This window comes from Passer domesticus, chromosome 11, assembly GCF_036417665.1.
Source record: "Passer domesticus isolate bPasDom1 chromosome 11, bPasDom1.hap1, whole genome shotgun sequence".
Taxonomy (NCBI): Eukaryota; Metazoa; Chordata; class Aves; order Passeriformes; family Passeridae; genus Passer; species Passer domesticus.
Window position 1 is genome coordinate 19,232,029 of NC_087484.1, and position 25,535 is coordinate 19,257,563.

The 25,535-nt window shown below is 45.7% G+C and overlaps 2 protein-coding genes across 12 annotated transcripts in view; one reads left to right on the plus strand and one right to left on the minus strand.

Moving 5' to 3' along the window:
• The window catches only part of STAG1 (STAG1 cohesin complex component), a 156,298-nt gene extending 147,122 nt beyond the window's left edge, over positions 1 to 9,176 (plus strand). For all 8 annotated transcript variants that reach the window (XM_064386114.1, XM_064386115.1, XM_064386117.1 and 5 more), the window contains 6 exons: positions 970 to 1,175; positions 3,295 to 3,466; positions 4,508 to 4,618; positions 5,403 to 5,517; positions 6,783 to 6,863; positions 6,946 to 9,176. In XM_064386114.1, coding sequence (XP_064242184.1) covers positions 970 to 1,175; positions 3,295 to 3,466; positions 4,508 to 4,618; positions 5,403 to 5,517; positions 6,783 to 6,863; positions 6,946 to 6,969 — 709 coding nt within the window. In that variant the 3' untranslated portion in view covers positions 6,970 to 9,176. The remainder of the gene's footprint in view (positions 1 to 969; positions 1,176 to 3,294; positions 3,467 to 4,507; positions 4,619 to 5,402; positions 5,518 to 6,782; positions 6,864 to 6,945) is intronic.
• Positions 9,177 to 11,495: 2,319 nt separating this feature from the next.
• PCCB (propionyl-CoA carboxylase subunit beta) overlaps positions 11,496 to 25,535 on the minus strand; it is a 34,265-nt gene continuing 20,225 nt past the window's right edge. For all 4 annotated transcript variants that reach the window (XM_064386143.1, XM_064386146.1, XM_064386145.1 and 1 more), the window contains 9 exons: positions 25,365 to 25,473; positions 24,328 to 24,448; positions 20,252 to 20,333; positions 18,635 to 18,758; positions 17,225 to 17,332; positions 13,902 to 14,002; positions 12,648 to 12,746; positions 12,409 to 12,502; positions 11,496 to 11,767 (listed from right to left, as the gene is read on the minus strand). In XM_064386143.1, the coding sequence (XP_064242213.1) occupies positions 11,646 to 11,767; positions 12,409 to 12,502; positions 12,648 to 12,746; positions 13,902 to 14,002; positions 17,225 to 17,332; positions 18,635 to 18,758; positions 20,252 to 20,333; positions 24,328 to 24,448; positions 25,365 to 25,473 (960 nt within the window). In that variant the 3' untranslated portion in view covers positions 11,496 to 11,645. The remainder of the gene's footprint in view (positions 11,768 to 12,408; positions 12,503 to 12,647; positions 12,747 to 13,901; positions 14,003 to 17,224; positions 17,333 to 18,634; positions 18,759 to 20,251; positions 20,334 to 24,327; positions 24,449 to 25,364; positions 25,474 to 25,535) is intronic.

Genomic DNA, 25,535 nt, shown 5'->3' on the forward strand with positions numbered 1-25,535 from the left:
CAGGCAGTAAAGAGCTCCCAAGTGGTGTTATTTTCCTCCTCCACTCTTTGGCCATAAATATGCAATTCTCTAAATACAAACTGGAGGCAGAAAACTTCTTACTTTCCAAGACTCTTTTGCAGGTAGATTCTCTAAAGCCATGAAGCACTCGAGTGGCACAGTTGGGTACCATAAAATAGAGAATACACAAAGAATTTCCCATTACTGCCAGGTTTGGGAGTTAATATACACATGAAAAAGGGAAGGAGGAAGCACTGACAATATTCAATAAAAAAGTAGACAGGAACCTGCTGTTTCTTGAACAAAGTTACACCGTTCATGGAATCAAAAGACTGATGTGATTGTCACCCTTGCGTGAGCAGTGTGGCTCCTGGGCCTGTTCTGGAGTTGGGCTGTAACAGCTCTGAGCTGCCATGAGCTAACAGAGGAAACCCCTGCCTTTCCACGTGGAATGTGTGGAGTTGACTCCCACTGCTGGCAACCTGGCAAGGTGGTATTAAAGGAAATTGTGACTGAGAGATGCAGGAAGTGATGCTGAAGTACCTGAGTTCTCTTACCAAACTTCTGAATGTTTGGCCCTGCAGCCAGACTCGTTACAATCACATTTATTTAGATTTGCATGTTAATTTTAGACATTACTTCTGATTCCATAATTAAATAATCAGTGGAAAAAGAAAACAGTTCCTGTGCCCTCCAGACCAGGAGGGAGTTGTTGATTCCTCCTTTCAGTTAATACAGGTGCACTGAACTTTTCATGGCAGTGGGCCAGGTGTTCAAATTTTTTATGGAAAAATAAATGCCTGCATTTGACCAACGCATTTCTCCTGTTCCAGGATGCCAAAGGACATCCTGCATCCACTGCCCGTTGCAGCAGTGGCTCTGATGCAGCCTGGCTGCTGACACAGTGGCCGTACCCAGGTGTCTGTGGGGAGATTGCTGCACCTCTGTACCCCGGTGTTTCCTTTCCAGGCACACGTACTTGGAGAAGTTCCTGACAGAGCAGATGATGGAGAGGAGAGAGGACGTGTGGCTGCCGCTGATCTCGTACCGGAACTCGCTGGTGACGGGCGGCGAGGACGACAGGATGTCGGTGAACAGCGGCAGCAGCAGCAGCAAGGCCTCCTCCGTCAGGAACAAGAAGGGCCGGCCCCCCCTCCACAAAAAGAGAGTGGAAGGTTAGTGAGGCACAGCCTTGGGCATTCTGGGCACTCAGGAGAGGGGGCTCTACCAGCTCATCCAGAAACACGTGATACCTTCTGGATGTGGCAGAACCATGGCATCTGTTCTGGTTCTGTCAGGCCTGGATGTGTCTTTAGGGGAGATACCACCACAGCCCCCTGGTCTTGTTTGTCTTGACCAAAATTGGCAGTCAGAACTGTTAAAAGCTGTTACTGCTGCTGGAAGAGGTGTTTGTGAAGTTGCCTGCTCTTTCTCACTCCTGGAATGCTGGATTTCTGCCTGTGGTTCCCTCTGGGGAGTTGTTAATTCTCAGGGATTTGGAGCAGACTCCAAGCAGAAATTCTGATAACAGATCTCTGTTGTTGCAGGGCCATTGGGAACACTAAAAAGACACCGTTTTTGTTTAAAATAGCACTGATATCTAGTGTTGTCTGCATTTACTCTTTCTGGGACCTCAGATGTGTTCATCAGGAATCTGGCTGTGATAGCAAATTTCTTACAAGGCTGCATCTGTTCCTGGTCAAACTGTGTGCTGTACTGTGGACTTTTGTGAATACTAATTTGCTGTTCCACTATACAGTAGATGTGAGTGGGATCTTAAACTTCAGGGGCTTTTCCAAGTTCAGTATCTATGGCAGTAATCCCTCAGTAAGGAATCTAGTTGCCATTTGCCTGAATATACAGCAATTTCCCAAAATACTCCTCAAAAGTTTGCCCATACAGCCAGCTCCATTCTCCACTGCAGCTCATGGTGAGCAGTCCCTGCACCAAGTCCTTCTCCCAGCCAGCCCAAAGTGTAGGTACATAAAATACTGGCTCCTTTCATCAGGCACTGTTTTTCTTCTTTTAAAATACCAATATTTTCACAGAGTTCAACTACTTCTTTCCTCTTGTTGCCATTTTCATTCTATTCTGCTGTATTTTACCAATATCTTTTTTTTTTTTTACCCTGGGAGGTGTAGTAGCATCTTTGCCTCCCAGTAAGGCAAATCTCAGGCTTAAAATGTAGTTTTTAGGTTTTGCTTATCTCATACTCTTTTGTGTCACCCTCTTTCAGTGATCAGTAGAAGGGAGAATTGACTTCCAACACTTTGCATTTGAGAATCTCTTTTTTTGTTTGTTTGTTTCTTTAATTTCCACTCTGAAGGATCTAATAGAAAGATCACTGCAGAAATTACTGTGGCATCAAAGAACCATACCTAGTCCCCTCTAGTTCCTTTCTCACCTAAATCCAGCATGGACTGGCTTGGAGAACATTCCCTGTTTCCTCTGAGAGGAAATGTGCTCTGTGACATTCCTTCACAATGCCTTAACGAAATCGATAGGTTAAAAAAAATTCCTAACAGAAAAATGATTGAAAAGTAAAATTGAGAATAAATAGGCAGCTTTTTAGACATCATTTATGCCTAAAGGGTAGTAAAAGGCAATGGAAGAGTGAAGAGATCTATGGAGATCCCCATCTACTTTTCTCACCACACATTTCCTGTTGGTAAATCTGTGATCTTGTCATCTCCTGTCTTTCACTCCAGCAACTGAATTTTTTCCTACGTGTCTCTGGCTGCACCCTTCCTGCTCTAACCCATTCTCAAGTCCTCCCTCTTCCCTCCTCTCTGCTTTGCTCCCTTCCCAACATAAGCACAGGATCCCACCTAGACCTTCAGTCATATTCAGCTCATTTTTATTGCTGAGTGTCCCCCCCTGCTCCACTCCAGTGGTTCTGACAGTTCTAAAGATCTGGAGTGACCAGATTTTAGGGTTTGTGCTCCACCTTGTCTTAGTGTTTAACTGTATTTTGGTTGCTGTAGGTGCATGAGTCTCCAATTGTAAACTCAGGAATTGGGAATTGCCCTGCTTGTTTATGTTCAAGATACTCAGCAGTTGAGGCCGTGCTGCAGTATGACTTTGTTTGCAATGGGCTTTGTGTTTGTTCCCTTTAAATTGTTGTTATTGCTGAGAATAGCGGGTAGTAATACTTAAAAGAACAGAAGCTAAAGTTAGAACTGAAAATCTTACCATTCCAGGCATTTATCCAGGTGATCCCTTAGTGCCTACTTGTTTGAATGCTGCCCTGCATGTGGTCAGAAATTAGCAGTGATTTCAGTGTTCTCTCTCTAGATGAGAGCCTGGAAGGCTCCTGGCTGAACAGGAATGAGAACATCCATACTCCAGGGACACTGCAGACACCTCAGCTCACCTCCACTGTCCTGAGAGAGAACACCAGACAAATGGGAGAGCAGATCCAGGAGCACGAGTCGGAGCAGGGATCTGAACAGGATTTTTTACACAAGTAAGTCTTGGGATTTCAGCATCAAGTACAGTCAGCCAGGCAAAGGAATTGCTTCTGGTTTATGGTGACGTTGTTAGCCTGCGGCTCCAGAGATGCAGCATTGATTTGCAAAGCCACCTGGAAATGCCTTGACTACAGCTCAGCAATATTTGGATTGTCTTCAGGTCCCAGAAGAATATGTTGTAATGGAATAATAGTAGAAATTCCTTATGTTAGAACTGTCTCATAGCATAGCCATGCAGTTCTGGTCAAATCATCCTAGTGCTTGTGTCCCAGGCTGGGTGGAACTGTTTCTTTGGAAGACCTGTAGATACTCTCTTTTCTTTCCCCCTGCCTGATATCAGAGTTAAGGTTTTCCAGACACCCTGACTGATATTTTCTAAATTCCCAGCTGCTGAGCTAGTAATTCCTGATTTGAGGTAATTGCCCTAAATTATATATTCTTTTTGTCCCTTTGCTCCCATTTTATCACCTCCATTTGGAGGGAAAACTTTGGTATTTTCTGTCAGTGGGTGTTGCCAGCAGGTGAGCACAGGCTGGCTGTGGCTCAGGGGCTGGGTGGTGGCATCAGCAGTGCAGCCTGGAAGGTATTTACACATGGGTGAGGTACTGGCCCTTAAGTTGATCAGGGTATTTGTGTAAAAATAATTTGTTTTTCACATTGTTGTGTGACATTGTTGTCAGTTACTGATTTGGATCCATTCTTGCTCATATTTTGCCTCATCTGACACAGTGAAGTATTATTTAATAATAACAAACTTTAGAGGTGCTCCCACTCCAGGTGCCCGCTCCTAATGAAGGAGCAATGTCAGTGTTTCCATACCTGCTTTTATTGCAACAGTTAATTGATTTTTTTGTGCACGTATAGTGGGAGGAGACAGACTGTGGAAGGGAATCCAGAAGATTTGTACAGTGATGGATGGGAGTTAATTATCCTAATCTGAAGCATGGCCAGGCACAGAACTTGGAGATAGAAACTGCCCCAGAAGAGGCAGCTCAGAACTGTTCCTGCTGTTGATCCTAACTTGCTCCCTGTGTCAGTCCCCAGATGCAGATCTCGTGGCTGGGCCAGCAGAAGCTGGAGGATCTCAATCGGAAGGACAGGACAGGAATGAACTACATGAAAGGCAGAAGTGGCGTAAGGCACGCAGTGTAAGTGCTCCCAGGCTGCTGCCCTCAGCACAGCCACGTGCAGGACACCACAGGGAAATGCTGCCTTTCCTGCTGGTTGCCAGGGGTTTCTGTGCCATTTCACCCTTGTGGTGAAGGCAGAGGGACAGTTTGTAGTGCTGGAGTGAATCCAGCCCTGCCATTCTCAGACAGCAGGCCCAGTGACAGGGTGCAGTTCCCCATTCCTCAGAGGGGTTCCATGGTTTGTGTGCTGTGTAATTCCCTGTGAACTCTGCCCATGAGCCTGTTCCTGTGTCTGTGCTCTCCATCCTTTTTTGCCAAGGTGTCTCCCTGTGCAGTAATGGCGAGAACACACGTGGGTGAACACTGGGGCACCACATGCTCTGTGCTGATCCCACTGAGTCCTTCAGCAGGGGGCTGGAATCCTTACAGCCTTTGGAACTGGGCTTGAAGGCACTGCTGGAGTCACAGGGCTTTACAGTGATCCTGGCAGTGTCACTCCTCCTTGGTGAAAGGGCAGGCAAACACAAGGAGTTACTGCCCTGTTCTTGTGGGACAGCTTCAATTACTGGTCATTGTACTGTCCATTGTGCTGGACTTGCTGCTTCAGCCTGGGCCAGGGTTTGGGGAGGGGGTTTATGTGCCATTTTCCTGTTTGCTATTCCAAAGAGCCTGTTGGCTTTACCCTCAGCATCAGGGTTTGAGTGAAGGCATTAAATGATAGGATTTGAGCATTCTTTTTAATGACAAAGATGAGGGCTGGGAAGTTTTTGTGTGGGAAATGACTCTCTCTCTGTTTAATCAGACGAGGTCTAATGGAAGATGACGCTGAGCCCATCTTTGAAGATGTAATGATGTCCTCACGAGGCCAGCTAGAAGACATGAATGAAGAATTTGAGGACACAATGGTCATTGATCTGGTCAGTAAATCTTACCAATGGCAAGTTTAAAACAGCTGAAAGCTAATTTAAAAGGAATTTTAGAAGTGTAAAGAAAAATTTCCAAGATTTTGAGTCTGGCCTCTAGTTGAATGGAAATGATGTGAGCATTTCCCAGAGCTGCAGGCTTGAGCCCAGTGGGTTTGTTCCACAGCCACACAAGGAGCACTGCTTAGTGCTCCTTCTTCCCAGGATTGTGTTCTTGGGCAGCTTCTGGCAGCAGCAGCATCACACACCTTGGACTTGTCAGCCCACAAGGATCAGGTTATGGGTTACAGGCTGTGCTGACCTGGCTCTTCATTGCAGCCACGATGTGTCAGACTGGCACAGCCAAAGGGGTCCCTCTCTTTCCCTTTCCTGGTTAGTTTGATTTTGAGGAGGTGGGCTGGGCAGGGGATCCTCACTCGAGGTCTCAGCAGGTTACAGCCAGAGTCCTGCTGGCACAGCAGGAGGGAGCACAGGCACTGCTGTGTGGGTGGGAGCTCCTTAAACAGGAATTGCTCCCAAACAGGTCCCATCATCAAGGGCAGCCTCAGTCCCTTCCAGTTCTGCACTGACTGGTGGGAGAAGTTCCTTGCAGCACTTGCAGCCTTAACTGGCCTCCCCTCTGGAATGACTCCTCCCTTGTAAAATGGGATAAAGGAGCAGTTAACTTTACACACCTCACCATTTTTATGCCTTTGTTTCTCCCTTCACATCCAAAAGCCCTAGGTTATATTAGGACTGGGCTACAGTGTCTTGGGAAAGGTGGCTGCATACTGAGGTTACTGCCAGCACTCATGTAATTACCAAGGAAAGGAAGGAATTGATCAAGCCAGTGAGGCTCACACCTACTCTTGAGCTTCTGGGGAAGGACACCACCAAAGGTTTAAGCCTCAGAAATATTTCAATATGTTCCATACCCTTTTGTTGGCAAATCCATTTTTGACTATGTCAGAGCTCACTTCACTATGAACTTAAAAGCATAAAGAGAGTTAAGAGGGAGTTTCTGTGCAGTGTGGCCTACAGTCCCAATACAGAAACATCCTTAAGTCAGCAAGAACCTTGGGCAAGTCCTTAACTACGAGCACAGAGTTAGAATGAGAGTCCATCAGCTTTTACCCATTGTTTCAATAATGAAGAGTGGAGGGAGCGCTGTCCTGTGTGGCGCAGGGGGAAGGTGGGGCAGCAGAGGTGGCCCTGGGGCAGCAGAGGTGGCCTGGGGCAGCAGAGGTGGCTCCCTGTGTTCCAACTCCCGTGTGTTGCAGCCGCCGTCGCGGAACCGGCGCGAGCGCGCGGAGCTGCGGCCGGACTTCTTCGACTCGGCGGCGATCATCGAGGACGATTCAGTAAGGCCTGGCTCCTTGTGCTTGCTTTGAGTCTGCTCTTGTCACTCCCCCCCTAACCGCTGTCTTTTCCCCCCTTCTCCAGGGATTTGGCATGCCCATGTTCTGAAGTCTGGCGAAGACCTTTTACAAACTTGGAACTCTATTGTTTAGAGCTAGAGGCCTATATACTGTGATAGCTTGTATGAAAACCACATTTTTGATGTGATACGGTTTGATTTTTAACCAAATGATTGAGGTCAACCCCTTGGTGTAGTGACGGAGAGAAGAGGAGCTTCTTAATGACACACGGGAATGTTGGCCAATCCAGTCACCTCAGAAGGGCTGACCTAAAAAATCATTTGTATCCCTGTTCTTGACTGTCCTAATACGGATTTTTTTTTTTTCTGGATGAGGAGGAAGTTTTAAATTGTTAAGACAGCTGTCAAAATAAACACTGTTCTACATATGTTTTCTGAAAACAACATTGAGTGAAAACAGAACTTTTTTAACTTTATTTTTCTGCTGTACAATTTAAAACAGTTTTAACATTTGCCTTTTTATGTTTTCAAAGCTAGCCATTTTTATTAAACCTATGCCTATCAGCCACTGACTAGCAAGGCTGCTGTGAGCAGGTCGCTCTGGCTACAGAAAAGTGTTTTGGAACACACTGGATTTGATTAACATTATGGTACGCTTATGTCCTCTCATAGGCATGGAGAAGAACACTCTCAGAGAAGAGGTTAGAATTCTAATGACGTGCATCTCTGCCAAAAAATTTCAGATTCTGATATGATAAACCCAGATTTTATACTCTTGAGAAGATTTATTTTTATTTATAATGGGACATAAAGTAAGAGATGTCCATGAAGCCACTTTTCCAACAGATGCTGTGTAACATTCATTTTATATAGCACATGGGGACACAAAACCAGTAAATTTTCTATTGGTACTTGCTCTGTGCATTTTTAGCAACTTATACCAGCAAATAAAGTATTCTCAGTAAAACACACAAATGGTTCTCAAGTAATCACTTTGCTGTTTTTACTACCTACTTCAAGCCTGCCAACACAAGGTACATAAACAGCAACTTTCCTATTTAAAAAAAAAAATAGTTCAAGGGTGGGGGAAAGGATCACTTTAGCATACTAAAAGTAATTTTAACTGTACCATAAAACAGAGTCTACTTTCCATGCCGTAAATACCCTTTTCCGCTATTTTTGTAAATTAATTTTGCCAGTTAGAAGTACTGTATGTGCTGCATAGAAATTTGTGCTTAGATGGTGAAGTTCTTAAGCTTACAATGGACTACAGCTACATTTTCAGTGTTAACTGTGCATATTGAGAGTAATTCTTTGGAAAAAAAATATGATTTTTCAAAAAAGCTAAAAACATCAAAAAAAATCCAAAAAACCCCAAAACATTCTCAGCTAATTCATTGTACTAAGATATTTTTCAATGTCTTCAATAATTTGGAATTTCATTATGCTTCGATTTTATGACTCGATGTAGTAGCTGCTCCTTACCCAGCCTGGCCTGGCACCAGCAGTGCTGGCCCTGCACAGCTCCACATCTCCAACAATTGGCCCCAAAACCTTCATCTTTCTGCACTCAGCAGCAGTTGGGATACAAAGCAGACTGACCCACTTGGAGCACAGCAGTTTCAGAGGTGCTTTAGTTTTAGCAACTGCAGAATAATCCCGGAGCTTTTTTCTGTTTCAAGCTTACTGGACACCAGCCCAACCCCTCAGTGCCCAGCACGGGCAGGGAAAGAGCCCAAACTGGCCCAGCCCAGCACCTCACCCAGCTGGGCTTGGCTCTCACAACGTGCAGTTCTCAGACACGGTTGCCAAAAATGTTTGACCAGGTAATTCAGCCATTCCTTACTGTGGGTTGGGGATGTACTGATCCCACAAAGTAGCTGGAACTTTATAAACCCCATTACCTCCCTCTGTGCACCCCCATGGCCTGGGGGCAGGAATGGCTGCAGGACCTGTCCCAGGATCACTCTGTGAGCATGGTGGCACAACAGATGCTGCCCAGTTTGAGTCAGAGTCTCAGACAAACCTTGTGCTTCACAGTCCTCTGTGTGGAAAACTGATTCCTAATTTAACATTGTAGAATACTGTATAACAAACATTTATTATCATGGTACCTGCAATGGGTCTCCAGTTCAGTTTGCAGTCAATAGGTTTTTGTATTATGAGTGTCTCCTTGATTGGTTTTGCTAGTAATTCTGTAAATTGTACATTTACAATATGAGGTTTTTTTTTTCCTTTTGTACAATTTAAAACTGATGCTTCACCTTTCATTTAATAAACTATTCAAAATCATGAGTATGATGAGCACCCTCTTCACTATAGTTTTCTTTTAAGTGCTTGTTTGGACCATCACATTTTGTCATCCCCTTTAGTAGTAGGAATTCAAGGAATTATTAAAGGCAAAACTGACAGGTAGCTTTCATGTAGTCCAGGCTTCACAACCAGACCTGTACCCCCCCTCCCTTACCCACTCAGCCTCAAGAGTGATGGAAATCCTCTCTGGGCTTCTCTCTCCCCTCCACCATGGTGTGGTTTGGCTGGGGGTGGGTGGGTAGTGGGGTGGGGAATGTGGGATTGCTGTAAATCTGGGAAGGCCCCACACCAGATGCAAGAGCTGCACTGCTAAAACTTACAACTTCTTGAAACAAGGTTTGAGAAGAATTTCTCTCTTCTGCCCTGTGTCTGAAGTGACCTGGCATCTGTATGAAGAAACTGCCATGGGAAAGGCTTCAAAGTTCTAACAACCAGCTGGGCTAAATGAAGTTTCACAGATTCCTGAAACAAAACGTCCATGTTACGCCCATGTCTCAGGGAGCAAGGTGCTATTTTTGTCCAATCCATGAGATATTTCAGCTCTGTAGTGCTAAGGAAAACTGACTGCTTTATCACCTGGCCCACTTCCTAAGGAAAAATCACTGGAGTCATAAAAAGGAACAAGATGCAGCAGCTGAGGCACAGGGATGATTCAGAGTCTCAACTACTCCCAAGACAGAGCCTGAAAGCTCAGTCTCCAACTGCCTGTAAGTTATGGCAACTCCTGCTGCACTGAGGAACACAGTAAGTAACTTGCCCTGCTGCTAAGTAAGGGCTACACATTATTTAAGAGATTTTATTTTGTACCTCTTATTTTTTTAGGTGACTGGACTTCAAGGAAATTCTCAGAAGCCTGGTCAGAGCAGCTTTCGAGCCCGTTTCCAGCTTGTCCTGGTAGAGCAACTGCCTGCTTGGAAATGGAGAGGATCTAAAAGCCCAATTCTTGTGCTGCCAAGGGATGGGAGAGAGGATGGAGTCTGTAGCAATACAACAGAGGTTAGGAAACAACTAACACAGCTGTACTTTCCTCTTTATGACAAGTGGGTTTTTCATGGATTGTCTCCCTCTGACTCTGGGCAAGCTGAAGAAGCTGTGTGTGTATTCCTTCACCTATCACAGCTTCGGCCTCTAAACCTGCTTTACCTTTGGAAAATCTTCTTGGGCATTATAAACCCTTACAGTTAACTAGGAACTGCCACCATAGCCATGCCACCCACCACAGTCACATTTGAATTTACCTTCCCCTGTTGCTGCAGCCATGTGCAGACATGTGCCACAGCCAGGACAGCCAGTGTGTCTGTAATCTGAAGGTGCTGCCTTCCATGCATCCAAAAACCTGGGCAGCTGGAATTCCTCCTTGAAATGCTCCTTTTATATTGTGCTTTTAGATGATGTTTAGCTGTTGCTTTCCCCCCCCCACCAGGTAGAGGCTCCAAGCTCCACAGCTCTACTCACTGCACTTTGCTGGGAAGAGAAGCTGCCTGGGAAACGGCCCTCCCACCTCTGCTCCTTCAGGCTCGTGCTGGGCAGTGAGCAGCAGCAGCTGCAGTGCAGGTAGGGAGGCTCTGTCACACAACAAATGTCAGTTCCTCACAGCAGCCAGGTGACTACAGCAGCAGCACTGAGTGTGACAGTGGCTGTTCCTCACTGCCTTGGGGCTGGAGGGAAGTTGCAGCTTCTACTGAGCAGGTGAGCACAGGCCCAGAGCTGATCAGAGTAACACCCCCTGCAGTAGTTCCTGGTGAGGCTGGCAAATAATATTAGCAAAAGGAGGCTGGAAGGGCCTCCTGGAGGTCTCTGTTCCAGCCTCTGCTGAGGGAGAAGGGTTTGCATGTCCCACCAAAACTGCTCTTAAGAGTGGACTGGCTGTGCCTCCCCTGTGCCACCCACCTGTCCTGGGGCTCTGAGAGCCAGCTGCTGCAGCCAGCAGGGCACAGCTGCCAGGGGCCAGACTAACAGAGGAACAGAACTGAGTCTGGGATCAGCAGGGCCTGGTCTCCAGGGCACTGAAACCCAAGCTCAGCATTTCCTCTCTGAGTCAGTGGTGGAGTCAGGAAGTGGAGTCAGACTCCAAAGTCTGTGGGCAGTGGAATACCCTTGAACTCCACAGGGGTCCAACTTCCCAGCAGTGGGAGGTGGCTCAGGCAGGACAGAGCCACCTCCAGGGCCTGTAGAATGAGGGAGCCAAGGAATGTTCAACCTTAAGCCATTAGTAACAGCTCACCTGCAGCAGGCAGGGCAGAGTGTGTTAAGTATTAAACACAAAGAAAGGGTTTACAGAGAGTCTGGTCAGACCCCCAAATTAAATACATACTATGATTTATTGATGATTATTAGCAAAAACCAAAATTAAAATAACTATTTCTATTGCCAAGCAGACCTCCATTAACCAGACAGTTAACCAGAACTCGTATTCAGAATGTCTCCCAGCACGGGCAGCCCCTGCTCACCCTCACAGTGGGATGTTGGCATGCTTCTTCCAAGGACTGGACTGGGATTTACTGGCCAGTACATCAAGGTCATGGCAGATGCGTGTGCGGGTGGTCGAAGGCTGGATGATGTCATCAACAAACCCTGCAAAAGATTAAAACAAAAAAAAAAACTTCAACCTGACCAACCATGAAGTGTTTGCCTCCCAGCCTTCTGTATCTAAGCTAACCAATCAGTTAGCAAAATCAAAACAATGGCTGGAATAAATAAGTTCACAAGTTATAAATTAACTACATTTAAAATAGACTGAGAAGGAAACATTCCTGAGTCAATTTTAAAATTCTGAATATAACTTGACTTTTAGAGCACAGTTACTGCTCCAAAACTGGAAGTAGAAACAGTGGAAAAACTTGCTCCGAAAGTTCTGAAGAACATAACTGGCCCTACTCTCTTCAGGCCACTGCTTTGCATCTAGGGCTACATAACAGATTGTCAAAGCACCTCTTCTATAAAGGAAAAGGCTGGATTTTGAGACACCTACACAATTGAAGATGCACTTTGCACAGCAGTCCCTGCTTTGCACCAGGCTCTTTGCAGCTGAAGATGTGTCCTGTGTCCAAATGCTGTCCACACGCACAGGCTGTGGTTAAGCATCACCTTTCTAACTCAGACACAACTATCTTACCTAAATAACTTAATTGTTAGCAAAAGTTTTACTCAATAGCACAACTTCATCTCCATGCAATGGCAAACCAAATTGAAGACAGTGTGGGAGACAACCATACCTCTTATGGCAGCAGGGAAGGGGTTTGCAAACTTCTCCACGTACTCTTCCTCTGCATTTGCCTCCTTTCCTCTGAAGATGATCTGGACAGCACCCTGGGAACAGGAGGGCTCAGTCAGTGACAGTCCCTCAGGCCGTGCCCTCCAGCTGAGGGCATGGGACATCCCCCCTGGTGCTGGCAGGGCACTGGTGCTGCTGGCAGGGCACTGCTGCACCACAGTGACCAGGGCCTGGACTCACCTTGGCTCCCATCACGGCCACCTCAGCTGTGGGCCAGGCGTAATTCACATCTCCCCGCAAGTGCTTGGAGCTCATCACGTCGTAGGCACCCCCGTAGGCCTGTGACACAAACCAGGGCACCACTCCAGGAGTGGCCCTGAAGCAGCAACAGCCTGCATTGCTCCTGCTGCTTTTTCTAGGCCAGAGACAAGCACCTGGGGCTTTTATCTGAAGGAGAGTGTGAGCATCTCCACTTTGTGGCAGCAATCTCCTGGGAACAGACACCACTTCAACTAGAGCCCCAGAAGAGCAAGGAAGGGGGCTGCTGAGCAAGCCCATTCTGCAAGGCAGGCAGGGAGGGGTCCGTGTGTATCCAGACCAGCAGGCCTCAACTTGCACCCTGCACATGCACACAAACCAGCCAGGCAGTGTGCTTCTGGAATTTCCTGGCCAGGGAATGCAGCACTCAGGCTCTGCAGTGCTCCACTCTGAAACTGGAAATGCTCCAGACAGCAGTGATGAACAGATACTGCAGGACTGCAGAGCAAACTGCAGTGCAGTCCCTGTCAGGGCAGTACTGAACAGTGCAGCAAGGCTGAAGGATTGACAAGTACTGCATGGAAATACTTGGAACAATCAGAGAAGGCAAAGGAGCAGAAAGTTCTTTTTGATTTTTGCCATGATAAGCCAAAAAAGTATCAGAAAAACAAGCAGGAGGGGCAGAGCAGCAAGGAGAAGGCTAAAGTTGTAAGATGTCAGCCCCAGAGCTTATAGCAGTAGGGTGTCAGGTACCTTATGGAGAGAGGAAGATGAGGTAGAGCATAGCAGAAGTCTGGGGAGGAAAAGAAGCCACATGAGTGTTCAGCCTGAAGACACAGCAGAAGACAGATGCAGCCAGTGCTGGGTTTGCAGAGGGAGGCTCAGGAAGCAAGATGGGAGAAAGCAGAATTGCTGCAAACAGATGGCATCTCCTGAGTGAGACAGGCTGGGTGACATGGGATAAGTACTTGAGTGAAGGCATTCCAGAGAAAAAGGGAGCAGAAACTGGAAGTTCCAGAGGGGTACAGAGACAAGAGAAAGGAAGGAACTAAGGCAGTGGTCTGGAAATAGAAGTGGCCTCTCATAATGTTATACAAAGAGGTGTTACCAAAGAGACAGAGATGCGACAATGATAGAAAGCACCACTGGGACAGACAGACAAAGCCTGGTTTAACTAAAATTGCCACTAGTTCAAAGAGGAACTCTGGAAGACCTCCACGGAATTTGCCAGCTTACCTTTCTAGTGATGACAGTGATCTTGGGCACAGTTGCCTCTGCAAAGGCAAACAGCAGCTTGGCACCGTGACGAATAATCCCACCGTACTCCTGAGCCGTGCCTGCCAAGGACAGGGAAGTGCTTCACTCCAGGGAATTCACACAACCCCTCATCTGTCACCAGGAGCAAACCAGGAATTGGAATGCTGAATAGTCACGTTCTGATGCTTTGAGAACTGCAGAGGGCTCAAGGTAAACCATGGTTTATACACCACTACAGCCATATTAATACCCTGGAGAAGATCATGCCAGGCACTGTTCTCTGCAAGATACTGGGCACCTCAAAAATCAGAGCAGCAGCTGTTTGTATGGAAGGTCACAGAAGCAAAGCTCAGCAGATGGGACCTTCCCAGGAACAAATTACAGTAAAGCATCTTCAAGACTCCAGATGTGACCAGCAGTAGGAAACAGCTGAGAGTCACTTCTCCAGAAACCTCATCTTCCAAGCCCTCTCTTTTAGGAAAAGCAGAAAGCAGCTTGGCTGCTCTACCATACTGAGGACCTACCCTAGTTGTCCTTCAAGGCAGCTCAGCACGATGGACCTTAAAAGACAGAGCATGAATTCCACAGCAGGTGCTTCTGGAGAATGATCACGGGCAGCAAACAGGAATGCAAGCCATCCACGTGACAGGATACTCAACACCCTTCTGTCCCAAAGACAGGCTCACCTGATTGGACTTGGAATCAGCAATCCCCTGTAATTTATTTTTAGGACTGTGGATTTCAGACCACTGGATATAACTCTTCAATAACTTCCTAGCAGTTTATTCACCTCCTGACTTTAGCTTTTAGGACATGGAAATGGGTTTTCTATGGATTTTTTTTTTTTTATCTAAGTAAAACTTCTTTTCTGAGATTGAAGAACTTACTTGCTAGTGTGCTTGCTGGCTTAACATTGCTGTTTCCCCTCAGGTGTCAGTTGAGTGTCTGAAAATTTCTGCCAACACTTACAAATGTCTGCTCTCAACTGCAATTTCACTTCTGATTCTTGCCTTTCCCTGCAGCTGGTGGGACCTGCCAAGCCCACAGACCCTTCCTGCAGCAAAGATCAGAACAGCCAGGGAGATTCATCCCCAAGGAGCAGCCTGAGCCCAGCTGGGACACCCAGCCCAGTCCCAGGAGCTGGGGAGCACTCCCAGACCCTGTTTCTAATCCACCCTTAGAACAGAGCAGCCAGTCACTTAATGCTTCCAGTGTAAGACCCTGCAGGTATCTGAAGTATTTACACTGCCACCCATGACCAATTAACATAAACTCTTTTTTGGCCACAGATTCAGTCCCAACCTTGTTCTAAATATGTATTTTTATCCAGTTACAGGTTATGAACACCTTCAATGTCATCTCTGTGCACCCTGTGAAAAATGGGGCTACTCAAGTGTTTGGGTCACTGATGCTGGGAGAGGTTTTGTACACTGCTGTGAGCCAATGTGACATGTGCTTTCTCCTTCTGTACTAGACAGGGAGATGGGATGAGGATGCCACCCTCAGAATTTGTTACTTAATCTGAGATTTCTAATGCTGATGGGCTAATCTTGCCAAATCCCTTAAAACACAACAATTTTTGGATCATAATCAAACCTCAGGTCTCATCTCTTCAGGTTTGTCTTTTTTATTTTTCTTCTGTTTAGCTGCTTTCAAGCTGACATTTTATTGTGCAGTATCAAGTCACTACTTTGAATTAGCTGTATGGAAATAGTTCTTGATTCAGAGTAACTGCTCAAATCTGGGTTGCTGGAGTGTCTGCTTACACCAAGCCACTGCCTGGTTCGTACCAGAGGAGGTGGCTGAGCCTACACTGGGGAGAAAGGAGAGGAACTCCTGGTGCAAATGAGCCAACTCCATTGTGTTAAAGCAGGAATTGGAATGCTGAATAGTCACATTCTGATGCTTTGAGAACTGCAGAGGGCTCAAGGTAAACCATGGTTTATACAATAGTATTAACATTAGATTTGACTGTACAACATTTAGAGTCCTCTCTCAACCTGTTTTGTAATGGGTCATTTTAATATTACCTGCTCAGAGAGCCTGTGCTGAAAGCAGGCTCATCACAGCCCCTTCCTCACTGATGTACCTCCAAACACAGGCATTTTCCACTGAGAAGAGTCTTGGAGCATCAAAGAAGCTTTAAGAAGCCAGACCATGAGGCAAGCACATTGTCCTTTACCCTACCCTTATCTTGGAGTTTTACATCACTGGAACCCAGGAGCTGGAAGCTGGTTTTCTCTATCTTTTCTGTCTTTCTGGTTTTCTCCCCACCTTCTTCTAACTCTCTCTTACAGAATGTGACATTGAATGGGTTTAAGTGTTTTCTATGTTCAGTGGTCTAAGTCTGTGTTGTGATAAGTGATGTTATGTTGCATTTACTCTTTTGCTAATGTTCCTTAATTTTCTATAATTTTTCAGTGAACTTCAGAGGGTTTTATCTCTTGAGACTGTTTGGTTGGATTTTCTCCTTTGTGTCTACCCAGAGCAAAAGAACCTTGGTTTAGCCCTAGTTCTGAGTGACAGGGCTGTAACAGCCCCTCTGGGCAGCAGGTGGAAGAGGCAGGTTTTCCTGCTGCAGCAGAGCCTTAAGAGCAACCCGTGTCAGGATCAGCTGAGGGACTGCAGCAGATGAGGGTGGAACATCCTCAAGTGGCCCTGGGTGCCCCTGCTCCCTTCCCAGAGCCAGCAGTGCCAGCTCTCCCTCCATCCTGTCCTGCCTCCCCTGGCCCAGCACAGCCTGTGCACGGCCTGCTGCTGCCACCCTGCCCAGCAAGAGCTGTGGAGAGCAAACATCTAAAAACACAGCTCAGCATTTACCTCGGTTCACCACAGCCATCAGTGTCTCTTCACACCACTTACAACAGGGCAGCATCTCCAGGGAATGCAGGTTTTTTCCTTGCACAGGTCACAGCTTTTGGCAGTAGGACAGAGCTTCCAGTGCATGGCATCCCCAAGCCTGGCCCTGGCAAACTGGCATCCCAGTGTCTCTGCCAGGCTGCTGGAGACTGCAGTATTACCTGACTGTGTGTCTCTCTCCTCAAGGAACTCCAGCAAAGCCTTGTGACTCCTGGACACACTGGTTAGTTAGGCACTATTTCATTTTCCTACAATTTTTTTTGCATGTTTCACTATCCTTTTGTGATGACTACTGTACTTAGAATACAGAGTTTCTGTCCCAAAGAGTGGGATTTTAAAACCTGGTTTAAGTCTACTGCAGCAGAAGTCTTCTCAGAGTTCTGAAGATGGGTTTTTAGCACCAACACCACCATGCACACGTGAGCTCTAAGGATAAGGCATACCTGGCAGAAACCCAGGAACATCCACAAACGTGATCAGGGGGATGTTGAAGGCATCACAGAACCGAACAAAGCGGGCTCCTTTCACAGAAGAATTTATGTCTAAGCACCCTGAGGTTAAGAACACAGAAAAAGGGGTTAGGCAACTCCAGGGATCTGCAGCAATTCAAGGCAACTCAAAATCACACTGTTTTAGCTGTAGTGTCTTCTTAAAACAAAGGAAAAGCTCATCTGTAGATAATGTGGAGATAATCTGCCATGAAGCATTCCTGGCTTAGGACTAAGATCACAGAACAGCTACACTCAAAGGCTCATTTCATTTTTCTGACCCCTGTGTGCAAAGACTTTATATCCCAAAACATAACAGTTTAATTATATACATGTAATTTAAAATATTTTTTCTGTAACCTTCTCTTCATTAGTATTTTTCAGATAGTCATATTGAAAGGTTACAGAGTTCCCTCTTAAAAACCCCAAACATTAAACAGTCCAATCATATTTTGAGAAAGATCAGCACTTCTAGTGGAGACACTGCAAAGTGTTTCTGTTCTGTTTCAGTGCCATTTAGAATTACAATATGCACAATTATATTAAAACAAAACACATTTTGTATCAAAGCCTCTATATGAAACATTAAAAAGAGCTGTTAAAATTTAAAATGCTAAATGAAGGTTAAATTTATATTAAAACCTTCTGTCTAGTATCTTGATGGTCATATCTTGTGAAGATTAAATGAATGCAACACCATACTGGGTCATCTGATTTTCCCAAAGAGATACAGGAAATAAAAACAAGGAGTAAACCAGAACATTCTGATTGGGGAAGGTCACTTCAGAAATTACTGAGTAAGAAGAGAAAGCAAAACCCCCAGACAGTTAAGAAGGGTGATCTGGTGATCTTAGCTAGAGCTGCACGTTGTACCTTCAGATCCAAACCATGTGAGGTCAAGAGCTCTACACTTGTGCATCTGAAAGCTTTGCACTGTTCACCTACAGCGAGATAACCAAGTCCCCTCACCCTACAGATGAGTTTTTGGGATTTTACTGCCATGGAAGGAAGTGTGCAGTTTCCATGCTATGATTACCCCAGTTAAGTGCAGGCTGCTGCCAAATGAATGGTGCTCTTCTCCCTGCCCCCCCACCTTGTGTGCACCTGCTGCTGCTCCTCTTGGGCTGGATACAGCTCTGATTTAATCACCTGGGAGCAAGATCACCTTGTTAGCCACTTAAGAAATGATCTGCAGTTCATTTCACAGCTCACAGCTGCGTTACAGCGATGTTGGAGACAAAGCAAGCAGTGGAAAAACACAGAATGAGTGGAGGAGCACACAGCATAACAGCTCTGACCATACACAGCATGCAGAGAAGGAGACAGAGGCAAGGCACTGTTAAGAGTCTCACACTGGACTCTGACCTGAGGCTACTTTGGGCTGGTTGCCCACGATCCCAACCGTCCGTCCGTTCATCCTGGCAAATCCAACCACGATGTTCCTGGCATAGGCCGGCATGATCTCAAAGAATTCCCTCTCATCCACAATCTGCAAAGGAGAGGCAAGCAGAGCCCATATGAGGCCAAACAGGTGCATAAATACACAGGCAAAAACAAACTCAGTTACCTTAGTATTGCAACTTTTAAAACAGTTCAGAACTTGCAGAAGTTTGAAGGAAAGAGAGGGAGGAACCTTCCAGTCTTTACAGCGTTCGTTGCAAGAATTAACTACTCCTACAAAAACTACTAAAACTGTCAGTTAAGTGTTCCATCAGGGAACACCTTTATGACTGCAGAGAGCCTTTCTTCCTGGCTTAGAACAGAATGCAAATCACATGTTAAGCACTTCTTTCTCACATCTTAATTAGCAACAGGCTTACAGACCGATTTCCAGTGATAAAACGGTACTTCCTGGAGCTCAGAAGCTCCCCGTGACACGTTTGATGCAATCTCTCTCTCTCGGCAAGCTCAGAAGCCCTTTCCTGGAGCAGCCAGCACAGCCCTGCTGCCACAGGGTCAGTGCTGGGTGTGCCCCAGGGAATGCAGTGCCCAGCCAGCATCCATCTGGAACCACACACCGTGTGGCTGCCCTTCCCTCGGGCTGGAGCTCAGTGTGTGCCCTGCCAAGGGACAGCCCTGGTGCTGAGGCACGATCAGAACTCAGCACGTTCCAGGAGATCAGAATTATCCATGGAGCAGTAGCGACACCTACACATGGCTGCCTGGGCTTCCAGCAGGATTCCCCAGTTCCATCTGTTTATGGCAGCTGTTCCCATACACGCTGCAGTGTGCCAGTCATTTCATTAGCCTCAGTCTTAAAAAAGTTGTGAAAAATGTGAGCAGTGTAAAAGTGGTGTTATTTCTTTCCTTAATACTTCCCAAAATCTGTGGGAAGGCTTGAGGGTTTTATCCTAATTCACCTAATGATTTTTATTACATGCCACCTTTTAAATTTCATTATACACAGTGCTGAAAATCACAGTGGAAAAATCCAGGGATTAAAAATACCCTGAGCTTACTTTTGCCACTAAAATGAGTCCAAATGCAGCCAGTTGCAAACTTTGTAATTTCAAAAAAATAGACATGTATTTTCTTGTACTGCTTATGTACATAACTATCTCTTAGTGTAAACAGGGAAGGGTAAATCTCTGCATTCTGGGTACTTTATTACTTTTATACAGAAGTGCCAGAATCCAAGACAGAAGCACCAAGGTTCAGGGAGGGGCCAAGAAACAGAACTCAGGGGGGATTCTGACCCCAAAAAGAACTAAATTCCAGTATCCTTCATCTGTATACATACATATGTACACAGCATAAGATGTATCCTGAAAACAAATCTTAGGATTCTGTTAAAATATTTTTTCCCCTGTATTTTTTGTTGGCCATTCATAGCTACTACACAGGTAGAAGTAGTGACTTATAAAGACTGAAATAAGTAAGTAACAGTATCTATACCTTCAGTGCCATTCTACTGGTTTCTGTCAATCATTTAGAGCCAGACAGTAATAAATGCATCTTTAAACTGAACACTGCCAGACTTACGGAGTGTATGATATCCAGCATATCATAGGCTTTGGCTGACTCACTCGGGACAATGGTGTCCAGCTCTGGAACCGGGCGGTCACTGTGGAGAGCAGGTAAGTGTGAGCAACAACGTTTAAAGACCAAATGCAAGACCAAAAACTCAAGTAAACATTTCCACCTCTCAGAAACCTCCTTAAATATGGAGAAAGGAAGAGACTGTTTTTAATCTCTGGCAGCCTGAGCAGCCTCCTCCTGGCGGAGACCCCTGTTCCGCAGCCGGCTGTGCTTAGGGAGCCGGAGCAGCGCGGCCCGGAGGCGGCCGGGCTGCAGGGGGCACTGCCGGCTCACGGGACAGACGGGTGTGGCTGATGCCTTAAGTTCTAGCTTGCCTATTTTTCGGATTCTCTACTGCCTTAGTGTGTGACTCTGAACTTCATATTAAGCATTAGTAAATTCTCTTCACAGGGTAACAGACAAAACAATCCTTTTCCAGCTTGAGAAACAAGGCCAACTGTTACAGCTCAGGCCCAAAAAGCATAAACAACAGCAAATTGAGGAGAGCAAACCAGGAGATGGGACTTCATAAGCCATAACTGGACAATTGACCCCATATGTAAATGGACCAAAACTTATCAAAGCGTGAAAACTCATGACCAACTGTCCATCTTGGCCAGAGCCGCAGCCAGGCTCTTGTACTGCCCAAAGTGTATCCCTTTAAAGCCTTTTAATAAATACCTGGTTTATTCCTTTAACTCTGTCTAGCCTCTGCTCTGGGTCAGCCTCTCAAGGCACTGTGGGGACACAGCTGAGAGGCTGCCGGGCTGCAGGGGACACGGGGACAGCAGAGCCCAGTCCCTACAGCTGGCCAGGCAGAGCCCTCTCCCGGGGTGGCCCGAGGCTCCCTGTCACACAGCAGGACCTCACCCTGCACCCTCACCTGCCCTGCCCATGCTGGCACCCGGGGCTCTGAACACACTGAGCTGCAGGAAACCTTTCCATGCTCATTTCCCCTGCCCCAAACAACAGAGAGTGGGGAAAACATACAAGAAAACATATCCACACTGTGTCTTCCCTTCAGAGGCTGTGTTTAAAGACTCTTTCCTGTTTCTCCACTTACAGTGACACATTTTCACGTGGAGTTTTCCTGTAACAGAGATCCTGCCATGCCATCAGCAGTGGCAGGATCAGTTCCCCAGCTTTGATCACATTACCCTCATTAGGGATCCATTCAGCAGTGGCACCCACTGGGTCTGAGGATTCAGTGTGGGGGTGTCAATTTTTATGAGTCACCACTGAGAAGGTTTCAGGGAGTATTCTATTTGTGCTATTCCATAAAAATAGTGATCTCTGTAACAAATGGTGTTTCTGTGGGAGTTCTTACTGAATTAATATTTTAACAATCCATGACTTAGTACATTTTGAATAAGACAACACAAGGCTCTAGACACAAAATTCAAAACTGAAGAAGGTGATGTGCAGAGTTTGACAAAATCAGACAAAAGTTTAAAGTGCAGCCCCATGGCTGTCTCTGTGCTCCCTCAGACACAGGGGACAAGGCAGGCACAGCCCTTTGCAGGGAAGGGAAGAGACACAGCTATTTATAGAACAAACCTGACAGCAACACTTCAAGTGCTTTTTCCATACAAATACAAATACTGCATACAAACACTTCCATAAAATGATATAATGGAACCTTAATCTGAAGAAGTTAAACTTGTTTTAACATACTAAACCCTAAGATAAAAATTATTCTGAATTTTCTTGAGTGTAAAGTAGATACAGATGTGCTCCAAGCTCTGTCCTGTGACACCCAAAGGACAGAAGTGAATAAATTACTGCTCCCATAAATTCACAGTGCTGAAGGAAATTTTAACAGCATTAAAATAGCCATCAGCAAAATGAAGACATTATCCAGGATACCACATTTGAAAATCTCCTTCAAACACTTAGACACAGGACATCTGGAGCTTGCTGCTGCACTCACTGGGCTTCACGGGTGTTTCTCACAGCTCCCACTTAGTGGCACAGAAGTGCTGCTCATTGTCAAAGCCTGTGACAGCTGGACACACCCTCACCAGGTGGACACTGGCTTTCACTCAATGCAGAACTGAACCTGCACTTGGTTACCAACAGCTTGCAATAACCTCCTCCAGAAGTGTGCAGAGACACAGAGAGAGGTAAAATCCCACCATGCCATACAGCGAATGCCATGCATCAGACACCTCCCAAAGGCCAGGGACATCTCACCAGGGACAGCTGGGTACGGCAAGAAACTTGTAAGTCCTTGGAACCCAGGCCACTGACAACACACACTCACCAACACAAGCTTCAGCAGCCAAGGCTAGCATTTTTCAACACCAAAAAACTTACCTAAACAGAGGGAAAAACAAACCAACCAAACAACCCGAACAGCCCCAAGACTTCACAATAAAAGCACAAGTAGTTTACATTTAATTTGCATCATTTATGGAAATTTTTGGTGTGGTGAAAACAATGCAATAAGAAAGCAATTACTCTAGAGGAACAGACTGGGACTGGAGCAGCTGTAAGGATCAAACACATCAATCCCAAGCAGAAGGAATCCATTAAGATGTCAGTTTGTCCAGATGAAATAATACCAATCTGTACATTAGGAACATAAATGAGAGAACTATTGGAGATGCTGCTATAAAACCAGATAAATTTAACAAACAGATCTGCCTTCACATGTATAAAAGCTACTAAACTGAAGGTCTTAGTACCAATTGCATTTATTATATCTCATGCCTAGTAAAAAATTAGTTCTTTTTTTTTTAAGGAACACAAATCTCTTATACTTTAGTAGCTACAACCTCACTGACCACTTCTCACAAATAAACTGCCTGTTATAAAGTACAATGATTTAAAAAATGGACTGTTGTTTCTGTAGTGAAAATTAAAATACCAAAATCAAGTCTGTAGAGATCAATTATCCCAGTACAACTTGTTGAATGCTTATAAAGATCATGATAACCTCAAAGATAATCCCCCAAACTCAGCAAATAATACAAGAGATTTGCTGTGGTTTTGTCACTAACAAACCTGAGCAGTCAAGAATAGAACAGAACCAGATCGGGACAGTTTAATGAACTCCTGAAGATCAACACTACCTCAGAAAAATGAAGGACTAGTAATTAATTGACCTGTCTGGCTATTCTCTAAAAGAAAATGGCAAATTTATTTTTTAAAAAGTGAGAAATGTATCTCAGGGACCAGCACTGTGATTTGTAAAATCAATCCAAAAGCACCTCCCCAAACAAAATGAAACACTGAAAAGCACAGTGGGAGATAAAGAGAAAATAACCTTCCAGACTCAAACGTTAAAATCAACACACATGAAGAGCCCCAAGACATATCACATACATGTGAGGAGCTGAAAGGAACATGTTCAGGCACCACACCCATGCAGGAGAGTGCAACAGCCTCTTGAGGGTTCCCTAGGGAAAGGGCTGAATTTCGAGTGCAGCTGGAGCTTGGTCCAAATGCTTTTACTGCACTGACATTCTCTGCCTCCCAGCCCTACCGAGGCTCCCTGCTCAGTGTCCCGTGCTGTCTCTCTGGCTGTCTCTCAGCTCCTGGAAAAATTCCCTGATAAAAGTCCAGACAGTTGCCATTTTTCCCCTCTTGAAATGGCTCAAGTTCTTCCTGGATTAAGTTGCCAACTCCACAATGACATAACACACAAAGCTTTCTGCCTCCTTGTTGCCTGCCCACCTCTAATGAGCAGAACTCATCCAACAGACAAAGCTGACAGAACAGGGCAAGTTCTCCCCACTGCCACTCACTGCTATTTCCTACCTCTCTCACTTGTTCCAAGGGACTGGGCAGCCCACCTGGACAGAGATTGCTTTTCCCCACATTCTGCTCACATCCTGGACAACTGCCCTTTCAAAAAAGAGAATTAAACCTAACAGTGAACACACACATGTTGGAACACCTCCCATGTTCACGTACCAGAATGCAGAATTATCTGCCAAGATCCCAGGCACAGAACAGCCATGTCTCTGTGCCCCTTAAGCCAGAGAAGCCATGAAATGCATGCTCAGAGAGCACTGAGCTCAGCCAGGCTCCCTTACCTGGGATCATGGCACTCGCAGACTGGAGCTGGGTCCCGGTTGCTCAGGGGTAAATAATTAAAGAACTCTCGGAGGTTCAGCAGAGCATCGATGTCATTCTCAAAGGCTCTGTGTGCAACTCCTGCACAGACACAGCAAAGCAGGTGTGGAAATCATTGTGCAAGCCTTCCTTTCCAAATAGATACCAATAAAGATAAAACAAGCAACAGCAAGACTCCTTAAACTTGAGCTGTTAACAATCAGGAGTCTTAACCCACCAAATCTAACCAGCTAAAAATATCTAGAAAACATGTACTATGTCAGACTTCCTCCAGAACAGGTCTGCATTGCTGACCTCATATTTAAAATAATGTGAAATGTGAAGTGGTTTATCAGCTGGCACAGCCCTACCCGGACTCCAGCCTTCTGGAACTCTGATCAGGTTACTGTGCTGCACCCAAGTGTTGGACTACAAGTGCTTTTATAAAAGGGCTGGATCTGGGCAGCATCTGTGTGTGTGGTTTTGGTTCATCACCAGCTCGGTCCACACAGAATTTGAGATCCTAAGTCATCTGAGTCTTGAGAAGATTCATGACTCACAGACATTTTCACAGAGGGGAAAAGAGGGAAGAAGTGCTTCAGCCCACACTGCCATTTAGTTTATAGTTAATCAGTTCAATCAATCACATTAGTGAGCAAACAAAGGACTGTTGAGAATCTTTCAACCCATGCAAATGTCTGGACAACAAACAAAAAAACCCCACCCAGGCTGACTTCACTAAACCCTACTCCCTGCCAGTGTTCCCACTTCCAGCATATTTTGTGGGTTTTCTACTTTCTCTTCCAAATCCCAGAACTCTCCCACATTCCCACTCTCCTTTCATTGTGTTCTGTTACTAAACAGGAGCTGCAGGAAAGCGGATGCAGAGTCAGATCCTGTGCTTAGGCAGAGCTTTGTCCCTTAGACTCATCTGGATTGGCCAACGGGCTGTTTAGCCAGAACTAACTCATTTACTCTGAGCACAATTAGCATGTCCAGTAAAGCCCCCAGCTCTCACCAGACACTGCAGTGTGTGTCTTTGCACCCCCGAGCTGCTCCTGGGTGACATCTTCATTGGTGACAGACTTCACCACGTCAGGCCCGGTGATGAACAGGTAGGATGTGTCCTGAGGGAAGGGGAAAAGCAGAAACACTGAATGCCAGTGCCAAGCTGCAAAAGCACCTAAAG